The following is a 22,768-nucleotide window of genomic DNA, read 5'->3' as shown; positions in this document are numbered from 1 at the left end:
CCGTAGTGCAATTTAATAGGCACTAGCTGACTGTTTAATTGGATTAAAGATAAGCGATAAAGTCGATGTTACTCATTCTGTTCTATTTTCTCTATGATTTAATACAGATTTTATTTTAATACTGTGTATTAATAAGAATGCTCCTTGTATTTTTAAATTATTATTAGCTTTCCAAATTCCAAAAATATCTAATGTGAGCCAAATTAATAGCCATGTTTTCTAGCTGCTCTAACTGTAGTATTTTTTTTTTTTTAACATTTTTTTTTCATTCATGTATTTAAATTAGGAGAAAATAAGGTAAACTGTGCCTTTTAGTTAGGGTTTTCTTTTTTGTAAATCCCACAAAGGATAAACAAATACTTTTTTTTTTATATTTTATTTACAGGAATTTACACATTCTGTCTTTAAAGTTTTGTTTTACAGTAGTAGTTTAAGGACACTTCCTCTTGGAAGACCATTCTTTGTTAAAAGACTGAAATGAGAGTGAGTGAATAAATCAAACTGTTATTATTTTAAGTGGAGTTTTTCTGGCGGTGATTGTGCAATACAGTCCCTATGGGCATCCTCCATCTTTTAACATTGACATGGGCCATATTTCTACACAGGATGGATTAAGTGTCTATTCTGATAGTTAGTACATTATAGTGATTTGCATTTTATACCTCTAAGCTGAAACACAAGAATAATAATCTCTTTATAAATTGAACATTAGCAATGAGAAGTACTCGCCAATGAATTTTATATGAATACGCTTACCTATTCTAACTTGTATTTACTAACAGTCCAACAGTGTGCTTGAATGCAACCAATAACATTAATAATAATAATAATAAAAATAATAATAATAATAATAATATAATGATAATATCTTAATAGTCATAATAATTAATAATAATAAATAATACACTACTAAAAACAAAATTAATAATTAAGAAATAGCCTGTTGCTTGTGGGTGTGTTCCCTTCACTCAGCAGTTTGGATTTAATGAAACGCTGCCTTTTTTTAAACACATGCCCAATGTCTCTGGTCTATGATTGTTTTCCTTCTAATTTGCCCTTTAGGAGCAGTGGTTAAAAGGCCCCATGCAAAATGCCAAAAAAAATCATAAAAATCATTTTTTTTAAAAATTAACTTATTCAGTTTTAAGTAACAAAAATATTATCAACCTGAACATAGAAATGATTGTATTAAAAAATATCTACCCATAATTTTACATCTAAAAATTATAGTTTAAACACTTCCAGTGACTAGAAGTGTTTTATTATATTTTTATTATCATTCCAATATAATAATCAGGGTGCAATTAAATAATTTCTATGCTCAAGTTAATAATTTATAATGAGTAAGTTGATTTCAAAAATTTTTTGTCATTTTAAGGGGACAATACAACCTTCAATATGTGCAAAATATTGCAGTTCTTTTGTTTTTTTTTATAACATTTAAACATTTTCTCCTAATGCAGTATCATACTTAAAATGTCTTCATTAATAAATGTCAAATAGCCTTGGGATACATTCATACTATACTCCATTAAATATCATTCTTTTTGGATACTACAAATGTAGAAAATTGGCTCTCACAATATTTATTCAATTTGTTTTTATTGGCCATAAATCATTAAGTAGCATTTATTACTGTAATTGATTTAAAATTCAAACAACCAACTGAAAAAAATCTACTAAATATTATATAAACATTTCATTTGTTTACATCATAGTACTGTTTGAATGGTAAATAGTATAATAATTCATTGAAAAACAAAACAATAGTCAGCCTATATGGAAGCTAGTGACAGGTATCATGGTTGTATGAAAGGTTCAAGGTTAAATGTTGTGTCCTTGGCTAAGTGCTTTTGTCTAGCTTAAACACAGGATTATGTGTGTACCTGCAGTAAATTTGCAAAACATGGCATGGCATGTGTACTGACCCATATGGATGAGTATGTCACTGTTCTATTGTTGATCCATTGGCAATCGTAATATTAAGATAATGTATTCAACAATTATTTATTGTTAAATGATGTAGTATGCAAATATTGATTGCTCATGAGAAGAATGTTGAAATCTATTGCCCTGAGGTGATGTGAACACATCACTGAGGGGCTGTAGATTTCACCGTTCCCCGAATCTAGAGCAATATATACATAGATTCCACCTAAGCTTACTTCCTAGGGCAGGCGATGAAAGGGCTGATCTCTCTCAGTGTCGTAGAGGTCGCTTCTCCTTTACCGTCCGTGCATGTTATAAATTACATAGCAAAGTTATAGGTGGAGGCCTAGAGATTACACAAAAAATTACTATCATTTAGAGTGATAGTGCTTTTTACCCGGGAAGAATGAACTATCATTCAAACCTATGTTGACCTTAGGAGTGATGGTTCAAGTTATTGCCTATTTGTTAACCAATCAGTATGCCTAGAATCTATGCATGCGGTATATAATAATAATAATATATAGTGTGACTCTAACTATTCTAAATCACAAATGACAAACTTTTTTTTAAGTCTATAGTATAACATAAAGCTTGGAAAGGCACTAATTAACTGTATTACATACATACTACTATGTAATATTTATAATTTAATATTGTCTTATTTATAGTTTAATAATGCTGAAATATTATTATTATTATTATTATTATTATTAGTTGTTTTTTTTAAAGAATCATAATGAAAAAAAGGCTTTCTTAATGGGTTTTTTTTCCTTCATCTAATCAAACCCCTTGAAGATTCAACCAACAAAAATTTTATTAACTTTTTTATTTATTTAAACATAATACAAACAGTAGAAAAACCTTTAATAATTTGTGACAATTTCAAAATAATATGCAAACAATATACAATTCTTTAAGACCAAAATCTGTACATGTCAAATTTAAATTCTAGTTCAAAGCTTTTGTGTTTAAAATAATAGGTGAAGCTTTTGCGAACACAGGCTGTCTTCATCACATTCATGCTTTTATGTTGTTCAATAATCAGGTTTAAAAAAATACAATTTCAGATTAAATTTGTATTGTTTCTGAATTTATATATTTTGTGGACTGACTTTATTGAGATGTAATAATAATGCTGTATACAATTAACATTTTTTGAATGAAAATTTCAGTTTAAGTTTAAATTTCTTTCAGTTGCGGCAACTGTCGCGTGTAGAACATGAGAACATTGTGCGCCTCTACGGCTCTTGTCAGGGAAGTCCTGTTTGTCTCGTGATGGAGTATGCAGAAGGAGGCTCCCTCTACAACGTGCTACATGCTCCGCCACCGCAGCCAGAGTACACAGCTGCGCACGCTATGAGCTGGGCGTACCAGTGTTCCCGAGGAGTTTCTTACTTACACGGAATGAAGCCACAAGCCCTCATTCACAGAGATCTAAAACCTGCAAAGTATGTCACTCAGTCATATTCATTATGATTATAATGATTATTATTATTATTAATTATTGTCATCATCACCATTATTTTTATCATTATGTAGGTCTCCATTCAATTATCACTTTTGGGGCATAATATTCCTCCAATGTATGATTTTCATTCCTGATAGAATAAAATGTGTTTTTGTTTCTTTAAATCAGAAATGATATATAGCTGAAGACTACTTTTGGGACTATTGTTTTCATGGTCTTTAGCAGACTTTGGTCTTAGAAAAAGTTATTATTATAAAGATAAAAGATGGACGCTTCATTTGGGGCTGAATAAAGGGTGTTACAATAACAGTTTATTGACATATACTATTTATAATATTTATTATTTATATATTTGGCACTCAACAGATAGAGCGTCATACAAATATCTTAATACAAACTGAATCTCAATAAAACTAATGAAAAATAGATAATAATGTTTAAAAAAAATTAAGCAAGGAAACTAAGATGTGTATAAGAGACAGGCATTTATTACTGTAATTGATTTAAAATTCAAACAACCAACTGAAAAAAATCTACTAAATATTATATAAACATTTCATTTGTTTACATCATAGTACTGTTTGAATGGTAAATAGTATAATAATTCATTGAAAAACAACAATAGTCAGCCTATATGGAAGCTAGTGACAGGTATCATGGTTGTATGAAAGGTTCAAGGTTAAATGTTGTGTCCTTGGCTAAGTGCTTTTGTCTAGCTTAAACACAGGATTATGTGTGTACCTGCAGTAAATTTGCAAAACATGGCATGGCATGTGTACTGACCCATATGGATGAGTATGTCACTGTTCTATTGTTGATCCATTGGCAATCGTAATATTAAGATAATGTATTCAACAATTATTTATTGTTAAATGATGTAGTATGCAAATCTTGATTGCTCATGAGAAGAATGTTGAAATCTATTGCCCTGAGGCTGTCTCTTATACACATCTAGATGTGTATAAGAGACAGCCTATATGGTGCTGTAGATCAGAGTTAAATACAGTAAAGTAAATGAAGAAAATAAAAATAAAAACACTTTTACACAACAACACAAAGTCAAAATTAATCTTTTCATAGATCAAATCTCTTTCTCCACGCTCTTTTTGCTAAAGATTTGCAAAATTTGTCAATTAAGATTTAATTTTTTTATGAAATAAACTATTGTAATTTTCAAGAATAAAATGTAATTTGTTTTTGATATTTGTGACCCAAGCTCACAAACGGGCTGTAAACTCGTCCTCAGGCCAAAATGAGTTTTTGTTATAATGGCATAGAACATATCATTTACTTTAAAATGACAGTTAAATGAACTCAATCGGGTGTCTGGAAGCAAAGTTATGACCGTTTGAATAATTGTCATCTTATCAACTTTCTTAAATCAAGTTTTGAACAAAATGCTTTTATTTTCGGCAGGTTTCTATTCATTTTTCATTAGCTCCCATCCAAAAATGGCTAAATTTTACCTCTTACAGTTGGAATTTTAAACTCAAACCTCAGGAATATTAAGATTAATAGTTATACTTATTTATTACACAAAAACCCAATTCACACAAAATTCATGTTCCATGACATACTCTGGGTATTGAGGCTTGTTTCTCAATACAGTGCAGTGCGAGTTTACAGCCTGTTTGTGTTCTTGGGTCACATTTAATTGTTGGAATTCTTGAAATCGTTAAGTGAGAGTTGCTGTTTAAATTGCTCGATTTCAACATGTTCAATGTCCTCTAGAACAGGGCAAGTTTTAATTGTAGGTGGTTTTATAATTGGAGGGGTGTTTAATCAGAAGTATTACTAACAAAATTAATTATTATAAAAAGAAACAGGTTACCAAATTAAACTGACACTATTTGTTCTTTTTTTTTCTATAAAGTCTACTCTTAGTAGCAGGAGGTACCGTACTTAAGATATGTGATTTTGGGACAGCGTGCGATATACAAACCTACATGACCAATAATAAAGGCAGTGCAGCGTGGATGGCACCCGAGGTATTTGAAGGTAAAGTGCATTTTCATATACAAAACCATTTTTTCTAATTTTGCTTTTTTTGCTTCTTTGTTTTGCATTTCTTTAGTTCTATAAATAAATAATTGATCAATTATTTGATTGGTTAATATTTCTTTCCTTCATCATACCACAACCTATATATAGCCTTTACGCCTATGTTTTTAAAATACTTTTTCTATGTGGGTACAGCAGGCCTGGTCTTGAATTTTTCAATTCTCAGCTTAGATAACTTCTTAAATCAAAAAAGATTAAGTGAGCTACCTGGCCCAAGCAGATTATACCATAATCTCATTTTTAAAATAATCTTATACCCAATTCACATTTGCTACAATTTTACACATGAAGAATTTTGCAAACATCTTTCCAGGTAAGTGTGCATGTGAAGGTGAATTTATGTGAAATTTGCATACTTTGCCTAATATTTAATATTTTTTTGTATACAATGAATTTACTGGTTTATAATACATTCAAATAAAAATCAAATAATTCCATTGCAGGAAATCAATACAGTGAACGATGCGACGTCTTCAGCTGGAGCATAATTTTATGGGAAGTAATTACAAGAAGGAAACCATTCAGCGAGATAGGGGGTCCAGCCTTTAGGATCATGTGGGCAGTTCATCAAGGTAAATGATTAATTATTAATATTTAAATGAATTTTAAACCTTGTCATCTTAGTTGTATAATTACCACATCTCATGAATATTTATCAGGTAACAACAATACCTTAGTTTATTCAACCCGGATACGGTCGTTCGTTGACTTCCCTGATTGGCATCTTTATGATGTCATAATTATCAGCCAAATTTAAAGGCTTCGCACGTGTAATTGTAGATAATCTGTCTGTCATCATTAGATAGTATCCGTTTTAACAAAAAGAGTTTCTGTGAATAATAACATAATACAGATTCAGCAGCCCTTGGTTGCATCTTTGTGGAGATGTAGTACCACCATTGAGAGTGATATAACAGTATAGGTGAGTCAAATGGCCGGGGTGTTGCAACGGTGTTCCCCGGTTTTAACGGTATGCTCGTCTATGGTTCTAGTGGTAGAACAAGATAAGGACTATAATAAACTGTAGTTTGGCTCATTTGCACATTAAAGAATCCAGTAGGCCTTTCAAGAAGAGTTGGGATTACCCTCTTTTACTGGTCCATTCAGCCCTTGTTGTGGACAAACGAGAGTAGCTGGTAACAGTTCACCACCCAGTAAGCTCAGACTTACCCTTGCCCTTGGGGAGAAGCAAGCTACTGTACAACTAGTCCATTTCATTATAAAGCTTTATATAAATCCATTTACATTACATTGATTGTATAAATTTATTTTACCTGTATTAGGTAAACGACCTCCACTTATACGAAATTTGCCAAAACCAATAGAGAAGTTGATGACCAGGTAAGTGTGTATTAAATATTATGCTGTCTGTAATAAAAGTTTGGAGGAGAGGGAAGATACTTTTCATACATATGTTAATTGGTGAAAAAAAAAATGTTTTAAAATAGTAAAAATTATACTAAAAATCATTTGTAAAAATGTTATTGCTACTGTAGTAATATAATAGTGCTGTAGAGAAATCAAAGTCCAAATCAACTATTTTCTGAGTTAGCAATTTATTGAAAGGTCAAACCTTTGCGTGTGTGTGTGTGTGTATTCTGCAGGGGGTACAGTAAGTGTGTGTTGGATTGAGCAAGATATCTGTTGGATAATAGTAAATAAATGTGGTTTTTTTTTTTTGGTTTTTTTTTTTTGCATTCTTTTCTAGGTGTTGGTCGAAAGAGCCGACGCAAAGACCTTCCATGGCGGAAGTAGCAAGTATTATGTCTAAACTTATGGAGGTACAAATATTTACATACCATACCACATTTGTTTAATAATGTTTTAAATATTTTTATGTCTCATTTTTAAATTTAATTTTCTTTAGATTGGAAATTTTCATTTTAATATATTTTGCCTTTTAAGGTATAAAACAGTAATTAGTAAAATAGTTATTACTTTAAGAAGATATAAAAGCTGAAAACTGAAAGTTGGTCACTGTCAAATAAAATTTTTATTTTATTATAATTTACTTTTAATTCTTTACTCTTCATCTTTATTTGATTGGTTACCATGTGTGACAATCTTTATTTGAATGGTTACCCAATGTGACAATCTTTATTTGAATGGTTAACTTGTGTGACAATATTTATTTTATTTGTTACCCTGTGTGACATCACATTTTATCTTTATTTAATGCAGTCTCTTTCATTTCATTTCAGTATTTCAAGGGAGCAGATGTACCTTTAGTTTATCCTCAGGTAGCAAAAGGTAACGATTTCTAGAAATTAATATATTTTAATAGTTGCTGTATTTTACTATAAGCGCAGAGGGTTGGTTATGATGTCAACAGAACATGCATAACATTTGAAGATGGGCTTATACATGAACAAATACAAGTGTTATTGGTAATAGATCTTTCTGAAGTGTCAATCAAACGTAACTACTGACCAATCAGCACTGGGCCACGAATATGGGCATGTCCTACAAACACCTGTGTTGTCCCATAAACATATGTTTACTTACATTTATGCTATTGTTTTGTGGCCCTTAGGAACAATAATTTATAGGTGGGGGCTTGGAGGAAATGTGCATTGTAATAATTATGTTGAAATTTATTTCAGCGGACATTTCCCAATTGATTTTTTTTTCTATCCTCCTCATTTCCTAATCCATTTATATTGTCCTCAGGAGGTCAGCTTTACCCACCTGAACATGTTAATGTAGTTTACTTATACATAGCACCTTTCTGAAAAAGACCCCAAATAATGGAATGAAAGCCATAGTGATTCTATATTTTGAACTATATTTGTTCATCATTAATCCTTAAATTGTTATTTTAGTTCAAATCTGTAATTGGACCCCATATTTCAGTACAGTACCTATTAAAATACCAGATAATTATACTTTTGTGCTAATGATGCATACTTTCCTAGATAAAAACACAGCTGATAGCCAAAAAGATAAGGATGAGGATGACGAGGAAGATTTGGATGAGGAGTCTGTTATGACAAGTGGTAGCCAAATTCCAGAATCACGAGCGAACACATTGAGTGACACAGTAATTAACCAGCGGTCCAGTCAAGATGTTGAACCCCCTATGTACTTGACATTACCCACTCCACAGGTAAATTTTCGCCATCCCAATTATAGTGATGAGGATGAAGACTGAATGAGGTTGATATCTAGACATTTAATGCAGGTAAAGCTTGGTTTCTATACAATCGCTATATGCTATCCCCGACAGCTTCCGGTGATGCTGATTGGTTAGTCGAATCAGGTAGCCTTCCCAATTGCGTCAGGGACTGCTATGCAGTCGATTGCACTGAAAACACTGTAGCAATTTTTATGAAACCAGGCTTTAATTGTTCAGGAAGTAATGAAACCACAAGGTGTGTGCTGAACTAATGAAACCACAAGGTGTGTAGTGAACTAATGAAATCACAAGGTGTGTTGATGATGTAATGAAACCACAAGGTGTGTGGTGAAGTAATGAAACCACAAGGTGTGTGGGAGAAGTAATGAAACCACAAGGTGTGTGGTGAAATGAAAAACCACAAGGTGTGTAGGGAACTAATGAAATCACAAGGTGTGTGGTGAACTAATGAAACCACAAGGTGTGTGGTAAACTAATGAAACAACAAGGTGTGTGGTGAACTAATGAAACAACAAGGTGTGTAATGAACTAAAGAAACCACAAGCTGTGTGGGGGAAGTAATGAAACCACAAGGTGTATGGTGAAGTAATGAAACCACAAGGTGTGTGGTAAACTAATGAAACAACAAGGTGTGTGGTGAACTAATGATACCACAAGGTGTGTAATGAACTAAAGAAACCACAAGCTGTGTGGGAGAAGTAATGAAACCACAAGGTGTATGGTGAAGTAATGAAACCACAAGGTGTGTGGGAAAGTAATAAAACCACAAGGTTTGTGGGAAAGTAATAAAACCACAAGGTTGGTGGTGAAATAAAGAAATCAGAAGGTGTGTGTTGTTTGTGAGGTGGGTGGTGGTGATAGTACACCCCAAACTCAGGTTGAGGTCCAAATCCTTCCTTGGGTCATTGGGTAAAACAATTTATCTATGCTTATTTAGGCTCTAATACCAAGTGCTGCTTATGGAAGTGTGCTCCGCTGTGAGCTGAGGATGTATTCCGTAGGTGTTTCATTCAGTGATTGTGGGTAAAAATGTAAAGTAGAGGTAGTTTATTGCAATATACGCTATATATATGGTGCATTATTATTATAGTGGGGGTGATACAGGTAGAACATCTTTACATCTTTACATGTTCTGCTTTATTAATGGTGGTGCGGTGATTGCGGTGTGTGTTGTGGTTATGGAGATATTGGTAGTTGTGTCAATGATTTTTATAAGGATAATTGAAATTATTATTATTTACATAAATGATTCCAAATATATGATTTTGATGATAAATATATTTTATTTTAATGATGACTCAGTGTGGACACTTAAAAAAATGTAATGTCATTATTAAAGACAATTTCCTTTATTAATATATTCTTTCATTTCATTATAAACATATGATTATTAATAATTATAATAATGGTAATGATTTTGATGTGTCTGTAATTTTTTTTTGTTGAATTATTCTTATTTCAAAATGATATAAACATTTTTAAAGTACGAGTATGAATAATTGATTGGATTTTCTTATTTTCTTTAAAGCAATCAAATGTTGCACATTTACGAGGGACACTTGCTAATGTCCATCTTGACCCAAACTATGAAAACAAGCGGAAATCAACAGATTTTGCAGAGCTGCGCTTCAATGAAGAACAAAAAAGTGAGATAAATTCACCTAACATCATCATTTTTACACATACTTCCATTATCAATTACTTAATCCTATGATAATACGGTTTTTCTTTTTACTTAAGTGAAATTTGTTTTCATACTAAAAATCTTTAGAGGAGAGTAGGGGGAAAAAGTAGCTATTTTATAGCTATACATCTTGTTTCACCATTTCCTTTTAAATGACCTTGCCTTATACTGAAATTTGAACATTAAAGGTGTGTAATCCCTTGAAACATACAAATTATTTACTTAAGTATAGAAATTATTGAATTTAAAAAAATGTGTACCCTGATTTTTGAATTAAATAATTATAATGAGAATAATAAAACACTTCCAGTGACTAAAAATGTTTTTCTCTAATTTTTTGGTGTAAAAGGATGGGTAAACATTTTTAAATATATTAATTTCTATGTTCAAGTTGATAATTTTAATGTTATTTAAAAACGGGCAACTTAATTTCAAAAAAAAAATTAGTATGTTTTAGTATTTTGCATGGAACAATACATCTTCAAACCAATAAATTCCAAAATACCACCAAGACCACCCTTTTCTACATACCGTAAAACCTCGAATTGAAGCCCCAGGCTTCTTTTTTTTTTTTGCAAACTTTGGATGGGCTTCTTTTCAAGGCTACTTTTGCAATGTAAAGAGGGTGGGGTGGGGGGTTCTTTTCAAAATGAATGCTGTAAATTTTGGGAATTACTACCATAAAACAATAAATAGGGCCTCTGTAACATCACTCTGTAGTATGGAGTGTATTAAGCGGCATTAAATCACATAAACTATTGTATAAACCAAGTACCTTTAATTTATTTTGTTTGTTTGAAATTCATGTAGAGTGTATGTACTATATTATCTCAAAAGGAAGCCAATGCTATCTTGAAAAGAAGCCCATGGGCGTCCTTTTGAGATGGGCTTCTTTTCGAGGCCACTTTTGCAAACTAAAGAGGGGCTTCTATTTGAGGTTTACGGTATTTCCATTATATTATATATATATATATATATAAGCTGTAATGTTCTTGTTTTGTAATAATTAATATGTAATGGAAGCAGATATGAACACTTATTTGCCAATGAAATTGATTTAAACAAGTGTTTTGAGAAACAAAAAAAATGAGAGGGGTTTCCTAGTATAAATTAAACATAATGATGAATATTATATTTTCTCTTCTGATAATATTGTCATTATTATTCTTTGTATTATAATGATAGTTGTCCCTCAAACAGCCTATGTATTTATTGTTCTTCTTTCCTCCATTGACTTCAGTTTATTCTCATTGAATTACAAATCAAAAGTTAATTATTAAATACAGTCCTGCATGATCATTCCTTGAGTACATCCTACCACAATATAAGCCCATCCCTTAACTTTGGCTAATCTTCATGTAAAATGCTCTTCCTGGGTATAAGCCTAACTCTTACTTTTTGGAATCCAACTTTTACAATACATATATGCCTCACAACAATTCTGAAATGCCTCACAACTATTATGAAGTTCTGAAATATATTACAATCAAATGTAGTATCAAAGCGCTATACTTACTATCCCCAGGCTACCTAAAATACTGTCCAGTCTTATCAAATTTTATTTGACAAAAATGCCCATATATAGTCATGATGTGCCTATATAATATGTTCATGGTGTGATGTCATGACCATATTTAGGCATGTCACATGTTTTTGTCAAATAAAATGTGATAGTCTATCCTGGGTTTAAGCCTTCCTAGCCTTTCTTTTTGAGGCCTCGGCTGAATTGTCCCTGTCCAAGGCAAGATGAACTACACAACTGAGGCATGTATGCTCTCCGTATTTTTATTTTCTGGGTGCAAATTCAATTCACAAATATAGTACACAGAAAACATGTTTGAGGTTGGGCTTATACATGAGAATCTATGGTAGTATTAACTTAATCCATATTAATTGATATCTAAATAATATCTTCGTGCTGCCTTATTACTGTAGCTCTCCCTCAATGCTTAAGTAATATCATATATCTCTTTTACCCTTTATTTGATATTTAATCTGGGAGCTTTTTTAGTACCAGAGCAACTAGTTCACTCGGCTAAACTGGGTGTAGCCACTGTGTGTCCGCTGAACCCTGGTGATTTTTTGATTTCCGGTTTAATTTAATTTCGCATTGTTGCTCTCCTGCCCAATTCAACACCAGAAGTAGGTCAGAGCATCACATGTATACTATTATTACATATTTCTTTCAGCACTCACACTTTTAACATGTGTTTTATTAGTGCATGGTCTTTTATATTATAATATTATATGTATGATATCTTAATATGAATTACAACTTACAGTACATATATTCAGCTTGGAGAAATATTATAGAATTTGTATCTTTTGAGTGTGAAAAATAATCATAATTATTGTATATTTTTGTGCAAAAGTGAGCAAAATCTAATTGTAAAATTAGAATAATGGTATTAATCCAGTGAGTTGTGGTTAATTGAACTAACACATTGCAAAGTAAATACTCACCATCATCTTGCAGTGAAACAGCGCCCTCCCAGTCCTTAGTGGTTGTGGGTTGACCTTATTTAAACTAATACATTAGTAGTATAAATTTTACCAGCTCGGGTGTGGTTTCGGTCTTTACTTTTAAGCTATAAATAGAGACAATGGTGATGGTGGTAAGTATTTCTTTGTCTTCGCTATAATTAATACTTAATCAATAGTGGCTTTAGTTTGTGCTTCTTTCTAGCTTTTTTTTCTTCGTTTCATTTTTTTACCGCTGTAGAACCAGTTATGGGTCATCGTAGGAGTAATTCTCACGGCCAAACATTCACTCCATCGCAAATATCTACTAACCAGCCGAAGCCAGAACCTAATTTGCAATTTTTGTTAACCTCCTCGAATGCCCCCGCTGTAAATATTCTACCGTCCTCCCCAGCCCCCCACTCGCCAATTCCACACTCCAACACTGTTCCTAGCAACCTTGGTGACACTTTTGACTTTATCAAGCCCAAGTCCAGGTCATTTTCTGAACATCAGATCTTGAATCAAACAGATCCATATGAGGCTGAGGGTGCACTTCAGTCGGGTAGACTAGACCAATCATCTGCAAATGCTGCACCTTCGCAGTCTGCATACAACAATCAACCCGGTAGCTCACGGTCTAGCAGAGCAACTCGTAGTGTGTCCCTGGATAATCAAGGAGCACCACAGCAGTCAAATCCAGGTTTGCATGCTTTCATTTTGAATGTTCTTCAAACTTTCGCTTTATATTTTTATTATGCATTGTTTGCCTTTTTTGTAGAAGAAAAATCTTTTATGCCTCTGATTGAAGTTTTTTTCTTTTAAATGCTTTGTTTTATAAAGAGTCTGTATTTCTTTCCAAAATACATTTTTTGTTTGGTCCCTATAAAACTTTTATCAAAATGTCCTTTTTATGTAGATCAGTGGTGGCTCCAGACATGTCTGACGAGGGCTGACTAGAGCCTTGGTCAAGGTCCCGGAATAGATAGATAGAAATTTGCTTTCATTTTCATAGAAGATATTGGCAGATCATTAGATTACATTAAGAAAACAGAATAGAAAGCAATCAGCATATTAAATAATAACAAGTCTAAAACCAAACAATTTCAGAATTGAAAGTGCTTTATACATGCGAAACATTATTATTACTATTATTATTATTTTTTTTAAATATTAATTACTGTAACATTGTTATTATTATTGTCATTGTTATTTTTATTAATTTGTTCTTTTTCTTTATAATTATACACAACATTTTTTTAAACTTTAAAGAAAGTTCACATAATTTGAAAAAAGTTAAATAACAACACTTTCTCTAAACCCCTAGTAGTTCTCTTATAATTATATACTTAAATTATGTACAATATGACAGCCGATGTCCTGGAGGTTTCCTCAACTGTATCCGTGAGACAGGACACTTTCTATTGGCACCGCTGGAGACCTCCTTCGGGTCCCCCGGATGCAGGTTAGCTTCATGTACAGTGATGCGAAGTATTAGGAATTACTTTATAATTAAAACAAATTACTGTACGTAATAATTTCGATATTAGGGAGGTTTCACACGCAAAAGAATACGTGTACGCATGTTTAGCTATCTGTAACGGTTTGTAGCCATTCTGTGTTTTTAGCAATCACAGTGCAATTCAATCGTAGGCCTAGGCCTATACTCTGTTTTCTTCTCCCATCATGCTTCTCAAAGTTTTAGTATGTAAGGTTTTGGAAATTGAAATTGTTAGCCGAATAATGCTCCTTACTTTGTTGCCCAGAAGAGTTGGTTATTTTGTGATAGGCCCTATTGTTTATGACCAAAAAATGCCTGGCTACAAACTAGGCCTAGGCCAACATGAAATCCAAACACCACCAAGGTACAAGCACCGACATTTTGATACCCTATAATGAGACAAATCCTATCATAACTTGCTGTCTTCAAGTGTCACAAAAATTGAACGTACGTATTCAAAGATAAATTTATTTTTTACACTTACTTAAAATGTTAAAAAAAATAAACCAAAATCCAACTAGAAATCCAAAATTTTCACTTACATGTAGTGAGCGAGATATGCATGTCGTTCACACGTTTAACGGATACCAACCAGCGTATCACACCATGAATGATGATGTATCTATCGCACTAATTGTATGCGTTCCCGTGCGAAACTTCCCTATTTACATTTTGGAGCAGATAATGCATAAGAATTTCCTACTGAATCCCCAGCTATGGCATCTGCAGAGGGAGAATTTATCACAGTGAATGAAAATTTGTTAAGGTCTTTAGGGCCTCGGTGACCTGGATGAATTAGGAGTTTAAATTCAAAATGTTAATAGTAATAATTGAATAATAATGGAAGAATCAAGAAATTATTAATTGGTTTAATCAGCATTATTAAAAAATAATAGCCAGCTAAAAAATACTTTTTTTTAGTATTATTGTTTAAAAATTGTTATTAATGTTAGTGCTGTGTTATTAATGCCATCATTCATCATTATTGTTAATATTAATTAATAATATAATTATCAATATTGTTTTTAACCAACGAGTCATTACAACTTTGCAATGTCATTTATTATTGTTGTTTGTTGTTGCTGCTATTGTTGTAGTCATTATTATTATTGCAGTTTCTATATTATTAATATTATACTTCTATCTTTAATCACTATTTCTTCCCAGATGTTTTTAAAGGGCTGATGATTAAAAAAATGTTATCACTACACCCTTTAAACAACATTGCCTGGACCGTCAGTATACCACCAAACCAAGTAACTGAAAGTAAAAAGAAAAGCATGCTTCATAATCCTATTACAACGCTATCATTACACCCTTTAAACAGCATTGCCTGGACCGTCAGTATACTACCAAACCTGTTAAGTAACTGACAGTGACATTTTAGCATGCATCATGAACCAACTGCAATCACTAAACCCTTTAAACCACATTACCTGGACAGTCAGTATACTACCAAACCAAGTAACTGAAAGTAAAAAGAAAAGCATGCTTCATAAGCCTATTACAATGCTATCACTTCACCCTTTAAACAGCATTGCCAGGACCGTCAGTATACTACCAAACCTGTTAAGTAACTGACAGTGACATTTTAGCATGCATCATGAACCAACTACAATCACTAAACCATTTAAACAGCATTGCCTGGATCGTCAGTATACCACCAAACCAAGTAATTGAAAGTAAAAACAACAGCATGCATCATAAGTCCACCAAAATGCTGTCACTACACCCTATAAACAGCATTGCCTGGACCATCAGTATACCACCAAACCAAGTATTTGAAAGTAAAAACAACAGCATGCATCATAAACCCACCAAAATGCTATCACTAAACTCTTTAAACAGCATTGCCTTTTCTGTCAGTATACTACCAAACCTGCCAAGTAACCGAAAGTAAACATTTTAGAATGCATCATGAACCCACTATGTACAATGCTATCACTACACCCTTTAAACAGCATTGCCTGGACTGTCTATATACTACCAAACCAAGTAACTGAAAGTAAAAAGAAAATCATGCTTCATAACCCTATTACAACACTATCACTACACCCTTTAAACAGCATTGCCTGGACCGTCAGTATACTACCAAACCTGCCAAGTAACTGAAAGACATTTTAGCATGCATCATGAACCCACTACTGTATTAAGCAGTGTTGCCTGGATAGCCAGTATACCACCAAAGCAAGTAACTGAAAGTAAAAACCTTAACATGCATCATAAACCCACTACAATGCTATTACTAGCTCCTTTAAATTGGTGTACCAGAGTTAATATTTCTGTTAGAAAATTACATGAAATCAACCAATATTTTCATGTATGGTTTTTATTTCATAAAATGAAAGTGGAACTCAATTTCCATATTGTATTTTCATCACAGCTCAGAGATATTGAATTTTGTCGATCTACATACATATGAAAAGATTGTTCTCGCTTATATTAATGAGTTCTTTGAAATTGACAGACAAACAAGAAGATTTATACCTGAACTGAATGTCAAATTATTTGATTTTAGTCAAGCATTTCCCCATTTTATTTTTGAATTCTTGTATGATTTTTTGTTAATAATGTCAAGAATAATTAACAAATTTTTTGGAATGGGGAAATTTTAAATCCGGAAACCCTCCTCTCAAGTTCCCAATTTGGTAAAATGCATTTTAGTAAATGTCTCAAACTTTCAGTAAGATGGAAATTTTCCTTAGTACCTAATAATTTGTCCTGAGTGCAAAATATAAGTTGCACAAAATTACAAATATACCATAATTAAATAACAGTGGTGGGATTTTTTTTGTTGTTTTTTTTAAACCTGGTACCATGTTTTTTGGCTTTTTTTTTTTTGTTTTTTTTCAGACATCTTTAAGTAGTCATGGAACAAATATAGACAAAATTGTATCCTGATGGAAGGCTCATTTTCCTGGAAGTCAGACAATGTGTAGATTTTATTTGTGGGTCTAGACCCAATAAAATATTTCCGTATGTTTTTGTTAGGCAAAATATCTGTAGTAACTACGGAAGTTCCCTAGAGTTTGAGAGCTCTTGTCTGGACCAACATTATTACCAAGCCAAGCAACTAGGAAACCTTGGAGAGCATCATGCATGGTTTAATGCATTTTTCCCAAACTAATATAGCAAAAAATGTATTCACCTCCATACTGAACAGTGGTGTATCTAGGAGTTGTGAGATGAGGGATATTTGCTAATGGGGGGGGGGGGGGGGGTGTGTGGGGGTTCAAAGATGAAGTGGGAGCTTGATGATTAGGCCTAAAAAAAAATTGTTTGTTTGCCCTTTAATGCTGAAAATTAACATACTGTATTAAATCGCAATGCTTGCAATTAAGCCTGTCTCACTATTTGTTTTTTCAAAGTTTATTCATCAGACTGAATAAAAATAACCCATAATCAATATTTTGTAATGAATTTAGGCCTAGAATGGCAATACCTTACATCAGACACCAAATTTAGACAATTTTAATGCGCAAAATGGAGGAAATAAAGATCCCTTTCTTAAATTTGTGGACAAAAAATTTTTTTAAAAAAACTTTTTTTAAAAACGCTGCCCCTATTTTTTAGTGAGCTAGGGGAGGGTGCTGCAGGGCAAACATACAATTTTTTTTAGGCCTTATGTAAGGACCGCTAGCTTGCAAAATAAGGTGATTTTTATCTTACCGGTACTTGATTGTGATTTTTTTCGCTTTGAACATTTTCATTGGGGAGGGGGGTAGGTGACAGGCTTTTTGGTGGCCATGTGTGTCCCCCTTCCAGCCCTCCCCTAGTTACGCCACCCATGCTCAAGGAAGTATATGATGTTTATATTATTGTTTGCGTAGTTAAGAAAATAATCGAAAATGTATGTAGATTAGGAACCTTCAAAAACTTGAAACTTAATCATAGTAACTCGGAAAATGCTTAAAAGTTTAATTGGGAATAATGTCTAAAGCACATTCCCCATCAATGAGAAAAAAAATGTTTAAATACTTAGTACTTGTAAATCATTTGTGAACAAAAAAGAAATCACAAGTGATTCTCTTGAGAATAAAATAAACCACCTTCAGAAACTAACATTGTGCTTATAACAAGAACATTTACACATAAACAATAAAGCCAGTTTTCTAATTAGCATATTAGCATATCAAAGCAATTGATTATCTGTAAATTACTGATGGATTGAATATTTGATTGATTGATTGATTGATTGATTGATTGATTGATTGATTGATTGATTGAAATTAGCATGTATTGATCTTCTTGGCCTGCATAGTCGTAATGTACAGTGGGAGGTTGAGAGATGCATCTAACAGTACATACACAAATGCTGTGTTTTGTGAATTCAGTAGCCCTTTATTTTTACACAGGATGATTATATTTTTGACAGGCATTAAAAAATAAATGTGGGCTTGATATTAATGTTGATAATATCACTATCAAGTTGTCTATGACAAATATGTGTGATTTGCCTATTATATGCCTATGATGACATGACATTACTTCCATATATGGGCAAATCACAAGTATTTGTCACATAAAACTTGATAATGTGGATGGAGCTTTATTGTACAAAGTCTGTTCAAACATTGTTGAGTCTGACAGACTCTGTAATAGTGTGAACCTGGCTATTTAATACCTAGCTCAAGTTTAAAGCATGAGGTATCAAATATGGTATACCTGACATTGCAATGTATATGCTTATAGTGCTATTACTAATATATTGTATGCCAATATATGGTCATGATGTGCCTATATATGGTCATGATGTGCCTATATATGGTCATGATATGATAATTAGGCATGTCACATGTTTTTGTCAAACAAAATCTGACAGTCTAGACAGGGCTTTAAGGTGGACAGGAAAGACTATTGATTATATTCTTTACAAAAATCTAATGTTTGTTTTTTTTTTGTGGTTCTTGTTTTCTTCTTATAGATGATGGTTTACCAATGGCTTACATGACATTAGATAGTCGACTACAGGTAGGTAGTGTTGTAGGTATTAATCAACATTTAGTTGCCAAAATTAAAAACAAAATTTTGTTTAGAAAAAATAATTCTAAATCCCATAAGTAGATTAATATTAATGTTTATTATTGCTTTTATATTTTTTTTGTAGTTTGTTATATTCTTGACAATGTTCCAATAAAAAACGAAACATAGAATCAACTATGGCGTCATGTCTGTCATTTTTCGGAGTCACCATACTCATATTTTGTTATATATATTTTTTGTGTTTTATCATAAATTAAGAATAATTGTTTTTGTAGTCTCATACGTTTTCATGAAAATGCTTGAAATCTCCTTCATTTTATTATTTTATATATTCAATATTTTGCAGTGTTAATTCTTTTCTTGCAGCCTCTTCCCCCGAATCCTAACTCGAAAGAATCTTTAGAAGTGTTTGATAGTCACTGTAAGGTAAGGATTTGTTCCATTTTTAATTTACTTCTCTTACTCAATGAAAAATTATTACTATTTAATCAAACTTGTGAATATTCAATATTATTATATGATAACTTATATTTATACTGGTAATTTTTTTTTAGATGGCACAAGACTACCTGCGTGTGCAAACTGAAATTGCTCTCCTTCACCAAAGAAAGTAAGATATGTAATCAAACTAAGAAATTTAGATTCATTGTGTGGGAGGCAGTGCTGGCTGGAAGGGGTTAAAGCTTAAAATGTGCAGAATATGAATATACAGTTGAACTAGCCTAAGTCAAATCCAAAATGGCATTGAATAATCATTCAACTCGATAAAATTTGATTTACAGATTGTTCATTAATGAAAAATCACAGCAATTTTGGCATGTAAAATATGGTCGACTTAGAAATTATTCAATTATGCAAAGTCGACTTAGGCAAGTTTAACTGTATTCAAAAGTCAGTTTTCTTGTGTGTGCATGCCCCATATATAAAGAAATTTCTTCCAACTTTAAATCTTGGGACCCTTGCATATGTGAGGCTTGGCATCCGAATGTGGCAGTATTTTACAGAACAGCCACAATACTTTTACTTATAACTCTGGTAATAATAAGTCGATGCCAGTAGATGACCTATCATTGTAAACCTGTCATTGTAGAATTTGGAGAATATGAATCAAAATTCAGTTTTCTTGTGTGTTAATTTGCAGGAAAGTACTTGCTGGGCAACTGGACCAAGATTATAAAGAACAACAGTCAACTTTCCATTACTATGAAGAGTATTTATCAGTAAAAAACCAATCAGTAAGTAAAGAATAAATACTATAGTTGTCCTATTAAATCTAATAATACAGTTTAAGCAGAAGATCTGAGTTAGAATTCTATTTGGACAATCATTTATTTTTACAGATCTCTACCTGTTGAAATTATATAATTCTTGAATATTATTAGCCCAAAAATAGTTTGTTGTATTGCTCTAGCCCAACCAACCCTAACTCTTCAAAAATTTAGGGTCAGATTTTGTTTCTAGAAAATTATTTTTTTTTAACTAGGAGATGCCCAAAATGGAGTGGCGTTGAATAGCTTGGTGGTTAAGATGCTTGCCTTCTGATCCCAGGGTCCTGGGTTCAGTTCCTGTCGCAGCAGGACTTTTTCTCACGACTAAAATCAACTCCACTCCCTAAGCCTCATAAAGAGACTTAGTTTATAAAGCATCATTCTCACATCCTGTAAGTGGTGAGTGTACTTGCTGTTGGATGCGAAGGAAATAGAAATAGAAATAGAAAAATAAGGGTAATGGTTTCGAGACTTATAATAGTGCATAATACATGGTCTCTATGCGCTGTAGAGTAAACAATAACAAAATCTATTAAAAGCAGGACAATTATGATAAATATGCTAAAATGAAATTCCAAAACATACTAATTCAGAGGGACAACACTATCGCACTGTACACCTGCAGTTTGAGACCACTGACAAGCAGTTAGTTAGCATAGTACCTGTACATTTTTCTATTGGTTGATTATAAAGACTATTGATATCATTAATGACAAAAAATTATTTTTTTTAGAATAATATTAGTGATAATAATAGTATTTATTATAAATAATGTTAATACAATAACTACAGTAATCTAATGATATTAATGAGAATAATGATGATATTGATGTGTTAATGATAGCAGCGACAAGAATAATGCCATTATGAAAAATAATTTCTTTAATTGATATGCTATTTTCATCCGACAGGAACGACTAAAGGAACAACATAGACTGCTGAAAGAAAGTCTAGACTACATACGAAGGCAACAGCCTGCTAAAATCTACCATCCACCATCTTAACGCACATGGTTCATATTTTAAAGTTTGCATCAAATTCTTCGGCCAGTAAAGTATAATTTACAACATTGGTATCGCTTAAGAGTACTGCATAGCCTACAAGGAGATTTTTCACTGTACGACCTCAGTTTACAAACAATTTAAAGAGGTTCCTCTAGTGTACACCTTAAAAACTAGTCAACTTATGTTGAATAATCTACGCATATTGATTAATGTTGTTTATGTTTGATAGAAGCAACAGGTGATACGTTTTGTAAGGTGTACATTACCATGCAAGTAGCAATGTACTGTACTATGGTAAGCTGGCATGAAAAATAACTATGCTGTGTTTATTGCAGGCCAGTTTGGCCAAAAATAGGTGCCATTTTTGTCACATTTTGTGGTGCATCGTAGATATTTATTAGTGAGTTTTAGATCTGAGATGCTGAGTGTACTGGGTCCGTATGCTAATTATCTATGACGTATGACACAATAATTATGCAAAGAGTATGTATGTGTCGGGATGATGTCAAACTGTCACAGATCACTCAACGTCTCGATCTAAAACCTACTATTGAGACGTTTTACCTGCTTACATGCATGTTGTAAACACCTATGAGGTAAACGTGATTGATTCACAGTTATGTTGATTGAATGTGCAAGAAACTGATGACCTAAAATCATGGTAGAATTAAAAGTAAAAGTACAGATAACATGCACACTGTTAAGTTGCTGATTGAAACTTAGGCTCAACCGTAAGGTTTAGATTCATATCCAAACTTGGCTATAACAAGTTATTTTTATCTATGCTTTTCTTCCTCCACCCAAAAGTGTGATGCTATTTTGGTAAGAAAGGAATGTGAATGTATGTTTTTTTCTTTGCAGGATATTTAGGCATGACTAGGAATATTTGGTAGAGTGTGGAAGGTTGCACATTGTGAATGATTGGACTATCAGTGATGAATGTAATACGGCCTAAAAAAAATTGATGAATGTAATAAGGCCTAAAAAAAATTGTTTGTTTGCCCTTCTCACCCGCTCCTAACTCATGAAAAATAGTAGAGACGGCAAAACCAAAAAAAAAAAACCTACATTCATTGCAAAATGTCAACTGTGGGTTATTTATATTCCATCTGATGAGTAATCTTGGGGGAAAAAAAAAAAAATTCAACTCGCCCTTTTTTATCATTTTAAAAGAAGAATGGCAAACAAACAATTTATGTTTTTAGGTCTAATATTAAACTCATAAAAGTATTCAATTGAATATGCTATACAAATGCCGGCCCGAACATTAT

The 22,768-nt window shown here is 32.5% G+C and overlaps 1 protein-coding gene across 2 annotated transcripts in view; it reads left to right on the top strand.

The window, feature by feature from the left end:
- The window catches only part of LOC117120143 (mitogen-activated protein kinase kinase kinase 7-like), a 27,554-nt gene extending 4,885 nt beyond the window's left edge, over nt 1–22,669 (top strand). Inside the window, exons 3-16 of one of the 2 annotated variants that reach the window (XM_033266163.1) lie at nt 3,127–3,380; nt 5,274–5,398; nt 5,905–6,033; nt 6,745–6,802; nt 7,170–7,242; nt 7,663–7,711; nt 8,377–8,567; nt 10,126–10,243; nt 13,274–13,444; nt 19,167–19,213; nt 19,592–19,651; nt 19,780–19,835; nt 20,367–20,460; nt 21,405–22,669. In XM_033266163.1, the coding sequence (XP_033122054.1) occupies nt 3,127–3,380; nt 5,274–5,398; nt 5,905–6,033; nt 6,745–6,802; nt 7,170–7,242; nt 7,663–7,711; nt 8,377–8,567; nt 10,126–10,243; nt 13,274–13,444; nt 19,167–19,213; nt 19,592–19,651; nt 19,780–19,835; nt 20,367–20,460; nt 21,405–21,497 (1,518 nt within the window). In that variant the 3' untranslated portion in view covers nt 21,498–22,669. Of the gene's footprint in view, nt 1–3,126; nt 3,381–5,273; nt 5,399–5,904; nt 6,034–6,744; nt 6,803–7,169; nt 7,243–7,662; nt 7,712–8,376; nt 8,568–10,125; nt 10,244–13,003; nt 13,445–19,166; nt 19,214–19,591; nt 19,652–19,779; nt 19,836–20,366; nt 20,461–21,404 lie in introns of both variants that reach the window. The other variant, XM_033265484.1, reaches the window with a different exon arrangement.
- The last annotated feature ends 99 nt before the right edge of the window (nt 22,670–22,768 follow it).

The sequence above is a fragment of the Anneissia japonica genome, unplaced genomic scaffold (assembly GCF_011630105.1).
Source record: "Anneissia japonica isolate Jap-2015-1 unplaced genomic scaffold, ASM1163010v1 scaffold483_len1788099_cov177, whole genome shotgun sequence".
Taxonomy (NCBI): Eukaryota; Metazoa; Echinodermata; class Crinoidea; order Comatulida; family Comatulidae; genus Anneissia; species Anneissia japonica.
The sequence above is the reverse complement of the archived record's forward strand: the minus strand, read 5'-3'. Positions and strand labels throughout refer to the sequence as shown.